Here is a 21,915-nt window from a genome sequence, read left to right on the forward strand (position 1 = left end):
ATGGTAGAATGGTGCGGGGAGGAGATCGAATAGTTTCTGAGCACACTCTCCAAAGTATATCCTATAAAACACCGACAGACTGGCTACCTTAAGGCGATGATCAAGATTTTGGAGTTTAGCCAAAAGTGGTGAATCCTATAAGATCCTATAAGATTCCTTGCTCGGCGATCCACAGCCTCCAAAGCGGCCAACGGTACTTAGCAGAACCATCATAAAGATTAATGCAGTACTCCATGCACGACCGAACTTGACCATGATATAGAGTAATCATTTGTAGGGTCGCGAAGTAGTGTTTAATTTTATTAAGAATACCAAGGTTTTTTGCGGAAATTTGGGCTTTGGATTCTATGGATCTACCGAAGTTGGTGTTAGCTGTAATGCCAACACCCAATATGTCTATATCACCCAATAAGCTATGCTTAGAGTACCTTTACGTTATCAAGTCAGAATTTAATTGTGACTTCACCTTTGTTAAACATATTCAGAGGTACTAACGAGGTGGGAGGGGCTTAGATAGATAAGATGGGGGCAAAGAGGTATAAAAGCCGACACATTAGTAAAGTCAAAATCTCCTGAGGATGCCGGTGTCGGAGCAAAACTTGCATAGAAAGTACGAGTACATATCCGGAGATCTTTTTGGTGTGGAGTATAAGGAGTATTAATTACAACGTACAGATTCTCCTGCTTTTTCCGGAGAGTAGCATGGAGTTCAACAAAGTAACGCCTGCTTCGCCGGCCATTATATCCCAAAGGAAGCAGTCGGCCGACATTGCCAACTGAAATATCTTGAAATAAATCTTTGTATATTATATCTGATCTTAATGAAGTAAAGAATTTTTCTACGAAGCGTTTCAGAAACAAACTTCTGACTTGCTTAGTAAGAACTAGTAAAAAAGAGGATGTAAATTATAAGTATACCTACAAATCTCCACATAATAGGTAAATAATCTCCATTTCTCCATTTACCTGTGCAGATTTATATACAGTTCTCGCTGTAGAAGACTTCAATTCAGGTTTTATTTAAAAAAAAACATTGTTTTGAGAGTAACGGAGAATACGGAGAATAGCTGAGCACTGGTTCATCATAACTTGACGTGTAGAGGAATCGTGGAAAAACTATAAACATCAATGTGGATATGGTATATACTCGCTGCTCAGTCTAGATTACAAAAGAACTAGAATCCAGAGCCATGCAAGTAAAACAAGGTTACTTTTTGACAGTTCAGGTTGTCACTTGTCAAAGTGTTCCATTGAGTTGTTTTCGTTCCTATTTTATTGAATTTTAGTCATTTGTACTTACATACCATAATTATCTTACATGTATTTTATTCGTCTTAGCATCCATTTCAATACAAGTTTTTAGTAAGTAAACATAGGACGTTTGTCTGTTGTTTTAGTGAACATAAAAGGCAAGTTCTAACAACTGCGCTACTAATATTTGGTGAGTATATAATATTCTTTGATAGTTTTTTCGTGTGTTCACTTGTACGTAAAAGATCCCTAATAACATATTTGCACGTCCATTTTATAACTCGTCTCTTGCATGCAGCCTTATTTTGAAAAGAAGATGGATTCTCAACCAGGTTTGTGTATTTAAAAGTAAATAAATCACCATTGTGTTGTGCATACTCTATGAAAATCCTTTACTCATTTTAACACTCACGTTTGCACTGCTGTTTACGTTTCGCGACTAGCCTCTAATTAAAAAACTACAGTAGGTAGATTCAGGGTAGGTTGCTCACCTAAATAATTTCCATTGCTAAGTAATTATACCAATATAAATGAATACGTACTTACAAGTATTTTTTTTATATTATATGTGAACAGATCTTGTTTTAAGAAATAACTAAGTAAAGAAAAACAAACTTTTTTAAGGAATGAACTTTACCATGTAAGTTAGTAGATTTTTTTCTTACTTACCTTATAATTTTGTCATTTATTTGATTGTCAACAATGATTTCATTACTTTTGAGAGTAAATTTTGTATAAAACATTAAAAATAATAAAACATACAAACATAAGAAAATCTTATTCTAACACACTTGTTTTTTTCCTATTAAAAATTGTTTACATAGACAAAGTGGGAAAAATAGAGTAAAAATACTATGTACTTTTATTTCAATTATTTATTTTTCAAAATTTTTCTTTGTATGTTTTCTGTGTGACCATGCTTTAAAAATTAAATGGACATAAATTATCTTGGAAGTTATTATTTTCCTCACTTCCTTACGTAACCCTTTTATAATGTTGCTTACTACCAATACATATGTGAGGAGATGGATAGGTATTTAAATTTACAAGAAAATTGGGTAATGAAATTTGTATTGTAAATAAGAATTAAAATGTTTGTTTTTAACAGATACATTTAATGAATCTGTGACGACGATCTTAGAGCGTAAAGTACGTAGCTGGCTGAGTGGAGTTATTGATGATATGCGGCGTAGCAGTCCAGTTCAGCAGTGGCTTGACTCTCTACCAGTTGAATCCGAGCAAGAAAACCAAAAGGGTGATGCATCATTGAACAAAGAGAATATTGAAGATGAACAAAATACAACATTGAAGAACTCAGAAGCAAAATCAGATGAAAATATAGCAGAAGAATCTATAACAGAGAACACAGTGATAGAAACAAACCTTGAAGTATGCCAAGGTAACAAAAAGGACCCAACTGATGATGTTTTCCATGATGATAAATGTTTAGACGTTCCAGAATGTAGGGAGGTAGGAAAGAGGAAGTCTTTGGAAAGTGCAGCACTGACGAGTACCCCTAAAAATAGGAATGTGAAGAAGAAACTTCAAAGAGACCACTCTATTCAATCAGAAAGCTATGCATCAAAATTTAAAAATCCATTGTTTCGGGATCACTCTCTACAGGTACTCTTCTTATCAATGTATTTTACAAAAGTATGTTGGTACTCAAATACAGTGTGTTTGGGCACTGCTGCGAAGCCTTAATCATATAAAGATCAACTAAATTAAAAGCACCACTCTCTTTTGTCATTTTCACAGTCTAACATAATGAAATTAGTTTTTACTTTAAAAACTAATTCCATTCTATATCTTTTCACTTTCTTCAGCGGTGAAGGAAAACATTGTGAGGAAACCTGCATGCCCGCAAGTTCTACACTATGTTCTCAAAGACGTGCGGAGTCCACCAATCCGCACTGGGCTAGCATGGTGGACTATGACCTTAACCCCTTCCCATTGTGGGAGGAGATCTGTGCACTGAAGTTAATATGATATTGATGATGTTTATGTTGTATAAATGTATGTATGTTTTCAGTCCGATGGCAGTGGATCAAGTGGAAGTTCTGTTTTAAATGTATTAGGAGCCAGAAAAGTTGATGCAGAAACTGTACTTCTGGGCCTTGGATTTGGACCAAGCGAGAAACAACAGAAATTACAAAGAATTCCAGATAGATTTCTAGTTCCATCAAAAGTAAGAAATTTAAAATTTAATAAAACATTTAGTCACAAGTTGGTAATATTTGGATTTGGATTACAAAAACAACACTCTTAATGAATTTTATAATTAAGCTGTAAAATTTTATTTACAAAATGAATACTGATAAGTGCAGCTAACGAGTAGTCAATTAATTATTATATAATAATCTTCAATCAGAAGATAATTTGAACTATGAGAATATTTTTAAATAGAAATAAATATTTATTGCAGCTTAAAGGAATAAGCACAGAACAGTTTATAAAAAATGAGCAACATTCTATGCGCATGCACGATTGTGGAGTTTTCGGATATAGGGGCCTTACAGGTAAGCAAATTATACCTAATGCTGTGGGTTTCAAAGTCATTTCATTTCTTAATACATTTTGAATCTATTATTAATTTATGATATAACGAAATAAACAATGTCAAGTTTATCATAATAAGGAAAAAGGAAAATAGTTTGTGTTTCAACTTCATAGTATAAATACGCTATTTAACGGTAACGTAAACCAACGAACCAACCAAGGTTTAGGGTCGTAACGTTTTTAAGCATAATATGAGCCACACGGGTACCTTAGTCAAAGACGTGATCTCCCACTTCAAAACTGCATCCAAGTAATATGCTGTCACTGGGAAGGTTTGTCATGATAGTAAAATGATTGTCAGGATTGTAACGATTATGTGCTATTCCTAATAATGAAAACTATTTAATTTTTAAGTTTAGGAAAAATAATATTTATTTAAAGCGAAAGGTATATGGTTCTGCGGACTTTTTATTTAAATTACTAAAGACCAGTCTATTTGTCATCTATTTAGTCTATTAGGGCTATTTAGTCAACGCACGCAGATAAAGCAGCTCGGTAGCGCTTTTTCTTCTGGCTTGCGTTTGAAATATTATAGCAGTCTAAAATCTTTATTCTAATTCTAATTATTACTTAAATTTAATATAGCTCATGGTTCAACTGAATAAAATAGCTGTCCAACAACAACAATAATAATTCTTATAATCGGTTCAATAGATTCAAAGTTTTCGAAACATACAAACAAACCAACAATTCCATCTTTAAAATATAGATTAGTAATTCTCACTAGTAGGTATTTCAAAGGTTATTTTTCATGGTTGAAACAAATAAACATTATACTTATTAAAGAATAATCTATAATTGTATTACATTTTATATATTATGTATTTGGTAAATGGTTTTATTTGTATTAAAGTTAAATTATTAGGTACTAATCGGGGAATGGGTTGATCTGAAGATCATAACTGGGCAAAGGAATGTTTAACAGCTTTACGCTTTATTAATCCAATTGTTTCTACTAAACCTACTAACAGAACACTGTACGCCAGTCTGCCGTTTTATGAAGCCATTATCACCCAGCTATCATAAAGCATATCAAGTTCCAGAAATTGCTGTGCAGTAAGTATATTAAAAATAACAAGTATTAATACTATTTACATTTTGATCTGCTAACAACAAATGCTTGATGCTGTCTATGGTATTATATTATATATATGACTAGCGGACCCCAGCGCCATCTATCGGGCTGATTTGTGAATCTAAACCATCCAGGGTGCCACCCAAACGCATACAAAAAATTCATTCATATCGGTCCTGCCGTTTAGGAGGAGTTCAGTGTTCAGTTCAGACATACACACGCACAAAAGAAATATTTATTTATGAAGATATATATTACAACGTTTTTAATTCAAGCATTTGAAGATTTTTTACTGGAAATATTAATTCTTTGAGAGGAATGTATTAGCAGGGAAATAAATATTGATGTTCAAATATACCTTATTTCAATAAAGGCTAACACATATTATATGTATAAGTGCCTTAATTGAAAGGCTGGTACTATACATATTATATGTGTAAATATGAGCTGTTCGATTACATATATGAATCTTCAATTAGATTAATAGTTTTAAATAAAATACCTCATTTTACTATTTTTGGATATAACGGTTAAAGGTGTAGAATAGCTGATGAAACTTTTTTATAATATTATTTTATTAAAAAAAATATATAACACTTTATTATTTTATTTAAAAAAATATATAATGAAGTTCGTTAAACTCTTTTAAAATGTAATGAAAATAAATATAATACTTGCAGGGAATCCCCATGTTCCACCGTCGACAATTGTAGCTAAAATAATGGATTGTATCATTCAAGATGATGTGTGCCGTGAAGAGGCATTGATGAAAGCGCGTCATTCGATCGCAGACTTGCGCAGTTCGGCGGCCATTCACGCTCACCTTGCGGCACGATTAAGAAGTACTTGATAACATATTTAAATACTCTCCAAAAATCTGACCAATTTTTTAAAACTTTAATTGTACTGTTTTAGGAAACCATTACATCTACGGTAGAAATATATGTCGTTATAGTGAAAGTCCAATATTAGTGATTGCTAACAATTTTTTTTTGTTTGTACATTTTCGGTGGACAAAACCTTCTGGTTTCAGGGAGGTTAAAAAGATTGCCACAACAGGTTCCTGAAATTTTCAGTATGTGGATTTGGTGTGAGACATGCAACAGTGAAATTTTCACTGCAAAGCAGTAACTCGACCTAACTAGACTGATGAATCTAAACATTTACTAATATCGGACATTCACGGTGTCATATCCGAATACCCATGCGACATGTCACGTACATCTGGGTAGGAACTAACAAGTCGTCAAAAATAAGTTCTAACTCACGATTTGGGAGCTTCGTTCTAAAGTCCGAAAAGTAATTAAATTACCGGAGTATCTTATTTTAAGTAAGCATGTACAAATGCATATTATTAGTCAAATTCGATATTTTTAAACAGACATAAGTTTATAGTAAAAACCAGACTATTATTCTGCTAGATTTTGTATCGGACTGCGTATCTAGTAAATTGTTGATCGAAGTTGTTCATAGCTAAACACCCAGTCTTACTTCGCACCTTGAATTCGCTAATGATAGAGTTGTAGACGGGTCATTAAATACTTAGTTAGACTTGTCAAAACCTGTACCTTCTAACCTAACCTAAAACTGTAATAGCAAGAATCAGGTTCCTATTGTTTGGAATAATGCTTACAATACTAGGGGCCTTATAAACGTTAATATAGTTGTGCACAGCATACGATATAAAGTCGAAAAGGTTATGCAGTAGTTTGTCGCACTTCAAATGTCAGAGCGAGAAAAAACACTGCATTACTATTCCACAGCGGAGCGAAAAAAAAAATAGAAGCATAATTTTTGCCACCAAAATAGCCTAAAAGAACCTAGCCTCGATGGGAGTAGCTTATGAAATGAGACCCGCTAGTCACAATGCTGATAGATTAACTGCCGGCCAATCACAGCTGCATGACAAACATTAGAACCAATCGTGTATTTGGCGATTCACGGAGAGTGCGCATATAGATTGATTGGTACCCATTTCGAATGACAATTTGTTAAAGGGACGACTTCTATGTTTATTTTTGTTCGCTGCTGTTCCGACGTTATGCCACGTTTATTAAAAAGCTCTGACAAGCGTAAAATAGATTTCAGAAAACATGTTTACTTAAATTACTGAGCGACTCATGTTGTACGTACACATTACAGTACTTATTACAGATTGACATAAGCAATTATTGTAATAATACAAATAATGGGTTATAATAGGACTATCGCGAGTTTGCGGTTGCGTCTCTTTAGTTATCCTGTAAGTGGCAAGTTTACAAAACAAATTTTAATATGTGTTTATTATAATAAGTACTTATCGTTGAGAATCATACTGTTTTTTAAGGATTCATGATGTTGATTTGCTGTTGCAGATCTTTACTCCCAAAATCCTTCCAATAACCTATAAAGGAAGAAATTCGTTTAAGTTTGTTCAATCGATGAGAAGTTTATTCACGTTTAGTTTGTATTGAATTTTTCGCGAATGTTTTTATGTAGCGTTGTTCTTCAATTCTATCATTATTTTTCTATTCAGAGCGATTGTTCGTGAAACGTCTTAACTTTTTTCATTTAAATCTGATGAAAGTGATCAGTGAAATCATTTTTGAAACAGTGTGCTAGCTGTGTATAAATCAATAATCAACTATTAGTAGTAGGACAAACATTGAAGCCATTTGATTCTAAACAAAAAACAACAGAATGAGATAGTCAATGTAAACAAACTGTCGGTATTAGGTAGAATGGCACCTAGAATTGTCCTTTGCTATCGCAAGCTAATACTGTTAATTATTATTTCTACGTTGAATGTTCTTTCGGTAGCCTTTAGGTAGTTTTAAAAATCATATTCTTTAATCTTGTCTATGTTCCAATAAATAACATTTCTAGACAATAATTTAAGATATTTTGTTCCGATGAAATTATAAACTAGCAGCCCACTGCCTCTGGAATGTATCTTTGATAAATCTTTTCCTTATTGTTTGATAACCTACTATACGTTATCCTATACAAGATATTTCCTGATTAAAGCGTACCTACGCAAGCAATTTAAAATAATAGTCTTTTATAAGTAGGATATTAACCTTCCTTGTAAAATTAATAAAAAAATAGTAATAGAATTTCACATGCCTCGTTATTCACATGCATGTTCACATGCATGTTTCGTTGTTAATTTAGATCCATAGTTAGAGAAAAGTACCTCAAGGGATGTAGGTAAAAGGTAATGTAAAGGTTGCCTTGCAGAGATAGCTACTAAGCGATAAGGCCGCCTTTTGTTTTCTACTTCTGTCTTTGTATTTCTATTGTTCTTTTATTTTCCTAACTTCATAGTGGTGTACAAATAAAGAGTTAAATATGAAATAGGTACCTAATTATAAGTTGTTATTTTGTTTTAAAAAATTTGAGTAATTTATCAAGTCACAACTACACCAAGCTACTTAAGATCAGACTGATAATGAAATCTCGATTACTTAATTCATTTATTGATTGAAATAAAATTATATATTTTAATTTTTTATAAACAACTCATGCTTTCGACGTGACAAATTAATAAAAGTAGGGTAGAACTTTTGTTTTTAATAGTTATTGCTAGTTCACTTACGTGTTTAACATACAACACATACTTAAATATGTACTTTATACGATCATATTTATATAAGGCATATGATTAGAAGAAATGATACTATGTGAGTGTTAATAAACAATCAGACTACATATGAATGTTTGTGTGGGTGTTATGAGTAGGTATGTACTTAGACAAAGATTTTAGAATTTAAACTATCGCGATTAAGTTAATTTTTACTTTGTAATGGGCTGAATTTACGTAAATTTCCGTGGGAGATTGCCTGACTAGTTTCGAACTCATTCGGGGCCTTTAGTCATGAGGGTACTTGCGCTCGCGAGTTCAGCCGTTTATTACAAAGTAAAAATATACAGAGATTGTTAAACATTTACTTAATAAACTTAAGTTTTAAGACATTTTTTATATTAATATATTATATATATACAAATGCCAAGCTATTCTTAGGTGTTCCATTTCTATAAGATAATAAAAAAGAGTCGTAAGCCCTGCATAATAATAATTACGTACCAAATATGAACTTGTGTCATTGATTTAATTTCCACAGATTTTAATACTTTAATGTAAAACTTAGTTTTCTACAGCAAAATGTACTAATGCAGATAAAGTCGCGGCCAACTTGTTAATTAGGGACGACTTGTAATACTCGCGGTGCTTGGTAAAAAATTGAAAATTATATAATAGGGCCATATGTTTTATTTGTTGAACACGGAAAAATTATAGATAAAAGAACAATGCAAAAGTTTTATATAATAAGACATAATTATATGTCAATATATTTATATGTGAATATATTTATATGTCATTGCCTAGATATTGATTAAAAAGGAAGTTACTATAAACTTGTTATATAGAAACTGAAACAAACTGTTTCGAATTATGACCCGCACACAAAAGAGAGGACATACCATTTTATCTTATCCCATGTAAATTCATATTTAACTGGTGGTAACACGATGCAGATATCAATGAGTAGAGGCCGCCTTGGAGTCGAGCTGATTTGAGTGTATACAAACCCTCCTTAGTTTATTGGCCACAACTGAACCTATTTAATTTTTTTTGAGTGACAATTCTAAATAGTAGGTAAATACACTTAGAATTAAGTAATTATAAACATATCAGAACCTTTCTACAATATCGACACCTGAGTGTGTTCTTTGTCAATATTTAGTATAAATTTGTACAATATTAGACTTAGTTATGAGATTTTCAGAGTATGGAAAATGTTAATAAAATCTTTATTCATATTTTACTTAATTGTAAATACGTATTTTATATATTAATAACGTAGTTAATTGTTTTGTCATTCTTATTTTATGTAATGTTGTAGATTTCACTGTGTTTAGTCATAGTTTTAAAAAATAATCAATATTGATTGAGTGTTACTTTTAATATTTTCAAGCGTTTTTTTTAAATAACAGTGCAATAGTTTAATTTAATGCTCTACCTACATTCGAGAGAATTACGAAATATGTCTTAATAAACATTTTATAATGGCAGCATCGAACGGGCTTGGCTGGTAAACTATTCAGGGGAGAGAGATCTAGTCCGAATAAGGATTTCTAGTACATTTCTAGGGTCACATCATTAATATGACTATATAAGGCAGGTGAAAAAAGGCATAAGCAAATTAAGCGCCATTCCAGTTACAGAACTGTCTTCCGAAATAAATACATTGCAAACAACTTTTAATTGTTTAATAAAATATTTTGCATACATAGTCCCTCCGGGGGCTTGGAAATTTTAGAGAAGTGGAAAGATAGCGCCCGCCGTGTCTGTGCCGTAAATTTATCAAAAATAAATAGGAACCGGCAAAGTAACATATAATCACTGGGCAGGACGCAAAATCACGTCGTAACAACACCGCCATCAAGGATTTTCCGGCCCTCTGACAACCTTGGTTCGATGTCAACTTAAATTTTAACATGTATTAAAAAAAATGTTTTCTGTTGGTTACAGAACATTAAATAAATTTCTTCTCATATCTTTACACTTAGACATATCTTATATTAAATAACTGGAATTTTTCGCTTGTTTCTTTCTATTTTTCAGTAGGTATAACAAAATCTAACGAATGTTCTCATTTAAAGTTCTAGATATCTTTTAAATCTAAACTGTAGCGTTACCTTAACTAAAAGAACTACACAAGTCACAAAATAGTAAATATTTAGAATAAAGCACTTATTTTTATTTTATCTATTATGTAGAATTTACGGCGATCCGACGTTTAAACATTGTAGAAATAAAGACAAAGAATATGTAAGTACTTACACCTGTGCCTTACTCAAAAAAGTTTACGTATGCATTATATCTAATACTTAATATATAACAATTTAATTATTTATATTCACTGTTAATTTAGATCCATAGTTAGAGCATATTATATATTTACCTATTTAAAAATCATACATTGAACTTTCCATTGTTTGCTCATTTCGTGTTACTTAATAATATAATTTTATAGGAATAATAATTGTTACATCTACATTGCTACGTTTTTGGTTTATTCTTTATTTAATTATTGTGTGAAATTTTATGACAATGCTATGCAAAATATATTCCGATATCATGAATAATGGTTTTTTATTTAAATTTCTTTGCCTTTCTAAAATATAAAACATGAGTTAGAAAGGAAACAAATAAAGGGTACATAATATTATTTTATTTATTTATTGTATTTGTTAACATATGTATAACAGTGTTAAGACTTACAAGAAAATATAATATTTTATGTTTTTTGTAGTTTTTGTAACAGATTTTATTTTGTAACTTTATGTAAGCTAGTAATATGTCAGCATGTTAAACCAACCGCCGAATTTTTGTTTTCTGATACAATACTTTCTGAATTCATCAAATATAAACATTAGAGCAGCAAATGGAAGCGCCAAAAACCACCTGCGAGACGATTATTATGTTCTATTATTTATTGTTTAAGTCAATCAGAAGCCTGTCTGCTTAAAATAAGAATGTCCGAAAAACGATGGCCACACACGATTATCTGCCTTACATCTTCCATTTCCCACCACCTTTTAAAGGTCACGACCCTACGGTATCTACTCCAGAACAAATCCTCAGTCCAACACTCCTATATCATAATTGATTTAATTGTAAGTAATAACACTAACAGACAAAATAAAACTTTTCTTACCATCTCAATCGGAGGGGGTATGTTCGAAAAAATGTATTGACACCGGGCACATAGCACACCACACAAGCAACTATTAATTCTACCATGATTCCCATTTTCAAAACTTTATTTTGCATACCTAAAATAAATGCGAAAACATTAATTTCTATAATCTTTAAAAAGACCTCTCTAATAAATCTATACAATCTTAAAATTATCTCTAACAAAAAAAATATAATTACAAATTAACATTAATATTTACAAAAAACATAAGCCGTATAACTGTTCATTTATGGGCATGGTACCCAAAATGCTGGCGCTATTGCCCCTTCGAATTGCTAGACTTAGCCGTCGGGCTAAAAAAAACGCCAGCTCTTGGGTCCCTAGACGTCAACACCAATTTTTAGACACGATGTTAGTAAAAGTTTTCGTGTCCGAAGACCATGAGCCCAGAGACTCTAACGCAAGCGCCGCAAAAACGTAGTCATAACAAATAACGGAGTATGGGGCGTGTTAGCATTTGAGCTAATGCGGCTGCTGCACCCGCTTTTTGGGACGTACTCTGTAAGTGAGAAACCGCCAACATATCAACGCAGGTCTATCCCACACCAGTGTACGCCCCATAAAAAAACATTACTTAAAATTGATTATAGTAATTATTATTTATGCTTATTAAAAAACATAGTTTGTCACATAACAGATTCACTTCTTACCCACGTGGAACAGGGAGTTGTACCTCGTTTTACAGATAATTCCATTCATTATTTGCGAAATGACAACAGCTACAAAATAAGCGGCCTGGCAAGCTCTTTCTAATTCTTTTCGTTCTGCATACGTCCATTCTTGGCCTAGGGAATCTTCGACATCGCTTACTGCCTCGTTATCCCATTCTTCTCTTATACCTTAAAAATGTTACCGAGCAATTGCGTGAAGGTGAATGGTCTTCTGCCATCATCATAGTTACCAACCCATAACCGTTCTATTACAGAGCAAGAGTCTCCTCTCAGAACGAGAAGGGTTTAGGCCGTAGTCCGCCACGCTGGCTGGCTGATTATTAGACTTAATCCGTCTTTGAGAACCTTATGGAAAACTTTCAGGCATGCAGGTTTCCTCATGACGATTCCTTCACCGTTCAAGCAAGTGGTGTTTTAATTTTTTGAAACAAAAACGCACATAAAAAGTAGCGTGACGGGGATCAAACTTGGTCTTAACTGTTTAGGGGACTAAACACCGCGTTATGACCGCTTCTTTCGTTTTGTATGGACCTTGTTCGAGATTTTGAGCCCAATACAACTTTGGCCAGCAATCCTACTAGAATCCTTACCAATTTGATTAATGCGAAAGTTTGTTTTTTCTTCCTTGGTCAACGTCCTAACTAAGCAACATGGTTTTCAGCATAAAGTTAGTTGAAGGGACACAGAGTAACATAGGGTACTTTTTATCCCTGGAAAATAAACGATTCCCACGGGATTTATGAAAAACCGGAATGAACTCTTACACGGGCAGTAGCTAGTATTAAAATAAAATTGATGTTTAGCAACCCATAATATACTTATTGCTAAATGCTTATTCGTAGCAGAAGATACTTTACCGAACAAATTGGAAGGATAAAAGCCATGTTCAGCCATAACAATGAAGTAGGCGAACATGCCCGCGGCGAACTCTATGAGGCCGAGATGTCCATAAGCGAGGCGCAACATACACGCCGACACAAGGGGATCTGAGGTTCGAGGTGGGCGAGCCATAACATCCTGCTCTGCTTTCTCGTACGATAATGATACTGCTGGCCACATATCTGTGCCTAGGTCTACACATAGTATTGTCATCACCCCTAAGAGAAGATAATGTTATAGTATTTAAAGGTAAGGTATACTTGGTATTTAAATAGTCTTGTGGTCAAATCCCCTTTTTAAAGGATTTGACCACAAGACCATGTTTTCAAATAAGCGCTAGGTTAATCATCGACATCTTATTACAGTCCACTGCTGGATTAAAGGCCTCTCCAGGCGGGCGGGTTGGTGATCGCAGTAGATGGTAGTAGTAGCACGGAGGACGCTGCTGCCCGCTCTCTGTTATATTCCATTAGTCGCCTCGTACGAGACCCGCGGGAAGAAGAGTGATGGTGACAACTGTCTTCTGAGCTACCGTCACCAAATGACAAAGTGGTAGGTAGGTTATACATTTTTTATTACCAGTAATAATTGAATGACTAGATAACCGACATGATGGTACCCAAGTCTTAACCCATTCATTCCATTATTTCATTATTTCACATTTATTGTAAAATAGGTTATTTTGAGAATCATACCCAGTGGAAGTGGTATGGAGCAGAGGATGAAAATTAACACTGGAATAATTTCAGGAACGTTTGATATGAGGATGTAACAAACAGATTTTTTTAAATTATCAAATATTTTTCGTCCTTCCTCGATTCCAGTAACTATAGTGGCAAAGTTGTCGTCCATTAAAATTATATCGGCTGTTTGTTTAGATACCTGTAATTTATCAATTCATTTCAGAAATTGAAATTAAGTGAAAATCACTTCACCATATCAAACCATTACTGGCCCTACGACCTTAACCAGTATGGTTAAGGTCGTAGTCCACCACGCTGGCCCAGTGCAGATTGGTGGACTCCACACGCCTTTTAGAACATTATGTAGAACTCTCAGGCATGCAGGTTTCCTCAAGATGTTTTCTGTCACCGTTGAAGCAAGAGATATTTTAATTGATAAAACGCTAATAACTTAGAAAAGTTAGAGGTGCGTGTTGGGATTTCAACTCTGCCTCCCGAAAGTGAGCTCGAAGTCCTACCCACTGGGCTATCAACGCTTCTTGAAAATCATTTAAGTAAATTTTATTTATAACTTTTCGGCTTACTTGCGATCCAGTAATTCCCATGGATATTCCAATATCTGCACGTCTCAAGGCCGGTGCATCATTCACGCCGTCACCTGTTACAGCTACCACCCCGCCTTGTCTTTGACATGCTTCAACTATTTGTAGTTTTTGGGTTGGAGACGTGCGCGCAAATACTACAATACAATTAAGCAGCAACAGCAGATTCAGAAGCAGTATTGGAAAGATGGGTAACAGTAATTAAAGTTATTCAGTTTGGACAAACAAAATTAATTTATTTTATGTTTACTTACCTATTTCATAGTGTTTTTCCAGAGTTAAATACAGTAAATCCGGAGTCATATTTCTCAGTTCAGTGCCAGTCACAACATGACAATTAGGAGTGGTGGCAATACCCACTTCTGAAGCTACAGCTCGAGCGGTGGCTGGATGGTCACCTGTTACCATCATCACTCTTACTCCTGCTTCGCGCACGCGTTGTATAGCGTAGCGGACCTTGAATTTATATATATCTATTAGAAACGGTTCATTTAATATAATCTCTAAAATTATATTACTAATATTCACCTCCTCTCGAGGTGGATCTTTCAAACCGACGAGTCCAAGAAACCGTAGGTTATCAAGAGGAAAATTAACGTCTTCTGTATCGAAATTGTAATCTAATGGAAATTCTTTCGGATTCAAGATGCAATCGGCGAATGCCAATATTCGTTCTCCTGTAATAGTATACAAATAACGCCACCATGGAAATCTTAATAACAAACCACTACAAATAGGTACCCTTCAGCTGTAAAACGCTTGTCGCCGAACGACTACTCGCAGCGGCCGCCAAACCGCGTACGCGCACGCGCTGCTACTTATACATTTCTATTTTTCTAAACGGCGTAGGTTGTTTTAGAGCGTAAGAGGCAATGTCACTAAATGTTACAAATGTTTTGTTAAACTTCGAGTGCTCAGTCTCGTTCGCGGCGACAGCCGACAAGGTAACGGATACATAGCGTTTCTAGTGTTGTTACTACGATTTCTATTTATGTCAATGAAACCACTTTAATATTTGGTATATTATGTTGTTTTCATCTATTTATGATTCCGTGTAAAATTACCAGTGTTTGCTAAGTTTTCTGTTGCAATATCTGTTGCTTCTTTAATTTCTGTACTCATATTTATTATCTTGTTATTAGAAATAAGCGTTGAACATCTAGAAATTATACACTCGGGTGCTCCTTTCATTACTACAAGATACGTTGAAGATAATAGGTCCAAATGAACGCTCACCTATATGAAGCAGATAAAAAATAACAAATTAATACTTTAAGGTTTAGAAGATGAGGAGCAATGATTGAAAGTTTTTTTTATATCTTTTTTCTTTTGGGCCCTTCTCGGTACACTTAATGTCATTAAATTTTAATTAACGAGCACGTTTTGTTTCCAGTATTAATTATCCTTAAACGGTAGGCCACCTTTTTTTCGTTTGCCGAAACCTATCTGCTTCATTGAACCACCTGTATACATTTACGACTTGTAAGAATGCAAGTCGAAAATGTGCACAGGTGGGCGTTAATGCCCTTTAAAGAATTCCTTCAGAAATTTCAAATAACTGCTATACCACTAACAGGTTAGCCCGTTAACCCTAGAGTGCTCATACATCACTTAGCAATAGGTGAGATTGCAGTCGAGGGTTAACTTACAGTGAAATTGAAAAGTTCAGGATGTTATTGGTATTTTTTTATAAATAAGTAAGTAACGTCTTTAGCTTAATCAGGCGGCCTAGTGAAGGTACTTTCCCAATTTCTATTAGGTACTTAGGTACTCGGTTTTAAAGGTATAATACTTACTTGATACTTATTAACTGAATTAAAAGGAATTTCGGCGACTTTAGGATACCTTTTTCTTAGAGTGATAGGATCATCAAACATAAATAAAAAGTCTAATATAGCTTTTTCCGAAGCATCACCACGCACGACTCCATTCGAAGATACAGATGCATTACTGCACAGCGCTCCACAAATTTCGAAGGCAGTGAATGCTACGGAACAGTAATTTATGTAACTAATCTTGTTATAAAAGCCGAATTTTTAATAATATACGGCAGTTATGTACCTTCATCATTCATCAATGAAGCTGAAATTAATTATATATTTGTTAATTAGGTAATAAACCTACAGTGGTCGAAATAAATGTAGCATCAAGTTAACAAAAAAATATCTTACATCCTAAATCAGGATCCAATACTGAGCATGTTTTATTCGATATCCAGATATGATGAACGCACATTTTATTTTCCGTTAAAGTACCGGTTTTGTCCGAACAGATTGTTGTGCAGGCGCCAAGTGCTTCAATTGCTTCTAAATTTTTGACAAGACATTTTTTCGCAACCATGCGTTTTGCAGTTAGCGTCAGAGAAGCTGTTACAGTTGGTTGTAAACCTGCCGAATATCTTGTATTTATCGATTCATAGTCTTCATAAAATTGCATTTACGAAAACTCTTCAGCTTATCGTAAATTTAAGTTGTTTGAAAAAATAAAAGTTTGTTAGCAGGGTTTCATTAGTGAGAACGGCAAACTAGACCAGTACCTGTCATTAGTTGAAGCAAAATGGCCACGTTACTGAATCGTTTTAGAGTTACAAGTTCTTTAATTCTGTTTATTTACTTATATATTAAGAACGATTGCTGTGGAAGTGCGGACGAGTTTGCGCTTTAATAGCAAGGTTCATAAATTCCTTAGTAGATTAAACTCTACCAGGAATAATAATCGAGGCATGAAGCCTACGTAACTTTCATTCAGTGGAAAAACAGTCAAAATGGTTAGTTATTTTCTGAGAACGTATTTTAGCCTTTTTTCGCAAGTGTGATGAAATCGTCGTATAAAACGCGTATTTTAGTACATTGATTGTTACACACTCTTCCTCATCGCCTCGCTTATACTCGTAGCTCGAGCTTAATACTGTTTCTACTGTAAAATCAAATCTAGCAAACTCTTTGTATAATATACGATTCAGTTATTTTGTCAGATATTTGCGATGATCTTATTATACTGTTACAATCTTATTATACAGTTGCGTACTGTGATTAAAAATAATAAACGTAATATATTGTAACCTTCCGGAATATTTGCGACGATAATTCCAATGACAAATACAGTCGTTTGCATAAAAGGATATCCTAGTGTAAGGCTGGCACCGGCGATAAAAGCGCCCAAGCTAAGTGCCCACACAGACATACAGCGCATGAAACGGCGGATCTCTCGGGATAGCGGCGACGGTGCAGGCTGTAGTCGAGCTGCCAGCCCTGCTACGCGACCTAAAGCAGTAAGATCTCCGCAACACAGAACAACTCCTGAAGAAAAAAGATGAGAAAATAAAGTAAGCGTTTCATAATAATTATATTTATGTGGCAGATTGCTTTGAGGTTGAGAATAAGTTATCATGTTATTATGAAAGGTAGTAGTATTCTAGGGATGAAAAGTACCTATCATATACGTGCAAAATTTTAGATTTGTTTTTAAGATCGATAAGCTGTGAAAACATGTAGGTATACCTAGGTAACACACGCTGTTTTATTTTAATCCTCGGGATCGATTTCTTTGTGCTTTTTTGGGATAAATAGTATTATATGTCCATCTCCAGAATGCAAGCTATACCTGTACGAGCCAAACTTTATCAAGATGGATGCACTGGTTAAGCCCAGCGCAAAATACAATTTACAAACCGACTCACTTTCGCAATTACAATATTAGTGATTTTATTTTCTATGAAATAAATCTAAAATAAAATGAGTGATTCTTTTGCCCAAGCAAAAGGTACAAGTAGGTAGGTAAATAATGGAACTACTATAGTAACATATTTTTTTACACTTGCTCGTAATTATTACCGTACTTAACCTTTATTTGATTATGTTTAGCTTTAACCTCACTGCAAATTATACGTATGGTATATGGACCACTTAACATTTAGCCAGGTAATACATATTTTTTTTTTAAACCAACAGAGGTTTTATGCGGCTAAAAATAGTAGGTACTTTATGTAATGAACAAAAATTTTTACTTTGTTATTATTATGATAAATGAACGTTTATTTTTATCAAATCTTTCACAATTTATAACTAGTTATATTTTAAACAAGTGAAAATAATAATTTTTAATATAGATGCATCTAGCGAACGATGCTTGCTGTAAGTACCTATATCGGTTTACCTTGGCGCGCGAAAAAAACCGTCGCGCCTCTATTCTTGATTAATATTTTCTCGTTTTGTCTAGTGTAAATAAAAAAAGTAGAGCAATAGTAAATTATGAGAAAGTATTTAAAAGTTTATCCTGCTTTTTTCCTCGCAATTGTGATGAAAATCGACGTATGAAACCCATATGGTACATTACTTGTTACAGTTTTGGCTTTCTAAGCGCATTCGCTTTTAGCTCATGCGCCTAATAACCCTTTTACTGTAAAATGCAACGTTACCAAAATACTAAAATCGATGGTTGCAACTTGATTGCAACGTTCAAAAAAATCATGGTATATATGTGTCCTATTGCTGATAAATATGGACGAGAAGGATTATGACAAACTGAAGACCTTTCGCCCATCCTTCCACACAAAGAGCAGAAGAAAACGCGACATTAGGAGATTCCAGTATATTATCTGTGCCATCTGTGTTACTTCGCGGTACAGCTATGCATTCGCCAGTCAATGAAGAGTTATCAACCTGGAAAACATTGTAACTGTATTTTTTTATAGTTGAGTACAAGTATAATTAAATTACCTATTAGATTTTGCGACCCTTTGCCGAAAGCCATATAAATACCTATTTTGGATTGAGCTATCAATTTCTTTAGGAAACCTATTCTGCCCAAAGTTGTTTATTATTCCAATACTCTCAGTATTGGAATAATATGTTAATATAGTAATCAATCATTTAATTATTGACAGCCTAGTGGCTGGGTAAGCCTTCGGTTTCCCTGTCTGAGGGACCCAGTTTGATCTCCGGCACACCTGTAACTTTCACGGTTCTGACCATTTTAAGCAATTAAACACGACTTGCTTCAATGGTGAAGGAAAATATCGTTAGGAAACCTGGCTGGGAGATCTACATAATGTTCTCAAGGGTGTGTGAAGTCTACCTATTGTGTGGTCTTATACACAACCATTGGCGAGGAATCTCAAACTTTTAAGATTACTCATAAATTACTTTAAATCCTTTGCTTTCAATAATTCTTATGTCCGCTGGTATAACATCACCGATTTCTACGAAAATTATGTCTCCTTTGACCAAGTTGTGTACTTCGGTATCCGTATTTAAGACACCATCCCGTGTACATCTTGCGTTCATCGGTATCATACTGTTGAAGGTTTTCATGATCTATAAAACATTTTGAAATGAAGACTCTGAAGACTGATTTGTAAATGAAGACTCGTAATTACGAGTCTTCATTTACATAATAAAATCGTACCTACCGTAAAAAATGCCTACGAAAAATTCCTATCTATCAAAACCAAAATTCATGAACTTCTTTCCGTCTTAATATCAATACCCTAAATTTACTTACTAACTTTCTAAATGTTATGTCCCTAACTATGACCTACAAGGAACTCTTATACAGCTTTGAGCTGCCTGCCCCAATTTAAAAGCGTAAGGGATAGATTGCCGAAATAAAAAATCAGTCGCGTCAAAATCAGTTACAGATGTTTTTTAAGTAGATACCGTTAATTTTGTGGTCAAGACCTTCTAAAGATTATACATTCTCAGGTAATACGAGTTGCAAATCTGACTGTTTTTGTGCACCTAGAGTAAGCTGCACACACAAGAACATCGCAAGTAGCTGAACGCATGTGGCACAATTATAGTGGGTATTACAATTTGTGATTTTAATTCTCCGCGAATTCCTAATAGTATAAATGCGAAAGGTTTCAGGTTACTCAAACACGCCAGAAAGGCTGAAACGGAAAAATTTTGAGTTCCCTTGGGATAAACTTCTGTTTTTTACAGAATAAGATTTTGACATAGGTTTTTTTTTATAGTGGTAGTTCAGGGGCCGTAGCTCAGCGGGTTACAACCCCCCTGAGCAACAACTTACGTTACGTATAAAGAAAAAGGAGAATACTTTTGTTAATATACGGCCCTCACATTTGAGACTTAACTTCTCCCGGCTCTAAGACTGTAGAGGAAACAACTAAGGAATTCCAAGAAATGTGAATAAAAAAAATTGAACATACCTTAGTACTATTGTAATTCTGAAAGAAACTAAAAAGTCCACATACAACATCGACTGCAATAAGTACACATCCTAGGTAAAGATTATCAGTACTGGGATCTGGTTTCGTGGACAGTTCTATGAGATACGCGGTTAAGCATAGCACAGCACCAAGCCATATTAAAATGGAAAAACCTGAAAGTGCAATTTTAGTATGTAATTTATTTAATCCATACTAATATTATAAAAGCGATTCTCTTGCTACCTATGTTCGCCTTAATCCGACTAATTTCTCTAGAATTTGGCACAGCGTTAGCTCACATCTCTGAGTGTGATAGTTAATAAATTGAAACATACCAGTACATAAGGATTTGAATAGTAAACGCGGCCATAAAAACTGCGTAGTCGGTGTAAGTGTGTTTGGCCCATAATAGTCCAAAAGCTCTTTTGCTCTGTCATTACTTAATCCATGAACTGGATCGGTTCCCAACAGTGTGTACAGATTACCTAAAAATATTAAATTGTTTAATTATTGCGGAATAGAATACTGGCTCTCTATGTAACAGAATAGGCAACTTCCAGAAAAATCGTTCATCGTACCTAACCAAGAATTTCTTAGCGACCTTCTACAGGGCCTTCAAGATTTATTGTTTTAACAATGGCCCGATACTTATTTATGCTTGTTTCGTCTATTTTCCTAGATCAATCATACCAAATTAACTGTCTAAATGTAATAGAATGAATGCAGAAGTGATTTTGCGGTAATCTAGCTATATTTTGAACCCAAGGGTCCTTAAAAACCAATAAATTATGCATACAACAATTAGATCTAGTACCTATATGCCGAACACGGATTGACCGAATACCGACAAATGATTCTCTACATTACGCAATTGTAAAAATAAAATTATACTTACTTAAAGGTATCATATGCGCATCGGTCTGTATTTCTTTCTTCAAAACATTCAGACGAGTAGAACTTAGATCTCTAGATCTTAAACCTCTGGGGTTTGTAGGTCGAAAAAGATCTGATATGGAAGACAAACTAGAACTCTTAGTATTCATGTTTTATCGTAACTTTAGACTTTATTTCTTGTTGAAATATGCCCATATTCAAGATGGTCGGAACATGAACTATACTACCGTGGTTTGTTAAAAAAAAATATCGGGGCGGGCGTATGACAGGGTAAATTCTGGCCTTAAGTTGGTATTGCGGTGCCGACAGTGCGACAGTTACACGGTACACCAAACATTTTGCGCTGTTCTTATCACCCTGTTTTAAAATCCTGACTCCTGACTGTT

At 34.2% G+C, this 21,915-nt stretch overlaps 2 protein-coding genes across 3 annotated transcripts; one reads left to right on the plus strand and one right to left on the minus strand.

Annotated features, from left to right (window-relative positions):
• Positions 1-1,293: 1,293 nt before the first annotated feature.
• Positions 1,294-9,079, plus strand: LOC120630343. 2 transcript variants are annotated; one of them, XM_039899543.1, is made up of 6 exons: positions 1,294-1,441; positions 2,360-2,874; positions 3,284-3,439; positions 3,677-3,770; positions 4,782-4,866; positions 5,566-5,711. In XM_039899543.1, exons 2-6 carry the CDS (start codon positions 2,434-2,436, stop codon positions 5,600-5,602), a joined length of 813 nt encoding a protein of 270 aa, XP_039755477.1. In that variant the 5' UTR covers positions 1,294-1,441; positions 2,360-2,433; the 3' UTR covers positions 5,603-5,711. The 2 variants fall into 2 exon arrangements, with proteins under 2 accessions (XP_039755477.1, XP_039755476.1); XM_039899542.1 differs by lacking the exon at positions 4,782-4,866 and having other exon boundaries at positions 5,566-9,079.
• Positions 9,080-11,213: 2,134 nt separating this feature from the next.
• LOC120630437 (sodium/potassium-transporting ATPase subunit alpha-like) lies at positions 11,214-21,732 on the minus strand. The gene is made up of 18 exons (XM_039899672.1): positions 21,531-21,732; positions 20,971-21,120; positions 20,636-20,808; positions 19,611-19,781; positions 18,998-19,127; positions 17,529-17,765; positions 16,638-16,853; positions 16,528-16,548; positions 16,263-16,453; positions 15,531-15,702; positions 14,995-15,143; positions 14,721-14,922; positions 14,449-14,603; positions 13,877-14,063; positions 13,160-13,399; positions 12,282-12,470; positions 11,590-11,707; positions 11,214-11,336 (listed from the first exon to the last, which is right to left on the minus strand). The coding sequence occupies exons 1-18, from the start codon at positions 21,676-21,678 to the stop codon at positions 11,222-11,224; spliced, it is 2,964 nt and encodes a 987-aa protein (XP_039755606.1). The 5' UTR covers positions 21,679-21,732; the 3' UTR covers positions 11,214-11,221.
• Positions 21,733-21,915: the final 183 nt, after the last annotated feature.

Source organism: Pararge aegeria, chromosome 16 (assembly GCF_905163445.1).
Source record: "Pararge aegeria chromosome 16, ilParAegt1.1, whole genome shotgun sequence".
NCBI lineage: Eukaryota > Metazoa > Arthropoda > Insecta > Lepidoptera > Nymphalidae > Pararge > Pararge aegeria.

Bases quoted from the DNA above. Each gene is read 5' to 3' on its own strand.
- LOC120630343 (XM_039899542.1), top strand. From the start codon at position 2,434: ATGCGGCGTAGCAGTCCAGTTCAGCAGTGGCTTGACTCTCTACCAGTT. The intron at 3,440-3,676 runs GTAAGAAATTTA...TATTTATTGCAG, and splicing joins GATTTCTAGTTCCATCAAAA to CTTAAAGGAATAAGCACAGA. The intron at 3,771-5,565 runs GTAAGCAAATTA...TAATACTTGCAG, and splicing joins CGGATATAGGGGCCTTACAG to GGAATCCCCATGTTCCACCG.
- LOC120630437 (XM_039899672.1), bottom strand. From the start codon at position 21,678: ATGAATACTAAGAGTTCTAGTTTGTCTTCCATATCAGATCTTTTTCGA. The intron at 14,923-14,994 runs GTGAATATTAGT...TATAAATTCAAG, and splicing joins AAGATCCACCTCGAGAGGAG to GTCCGCTACGCTATACAACG. The intron at 14,604-14,720 runs GTAAGTAAACAT...ATTGTATTGTAG, and splicing joins GGAAAAACACTATGAAATAG to TATTTGCGCGCACGTCTCCA.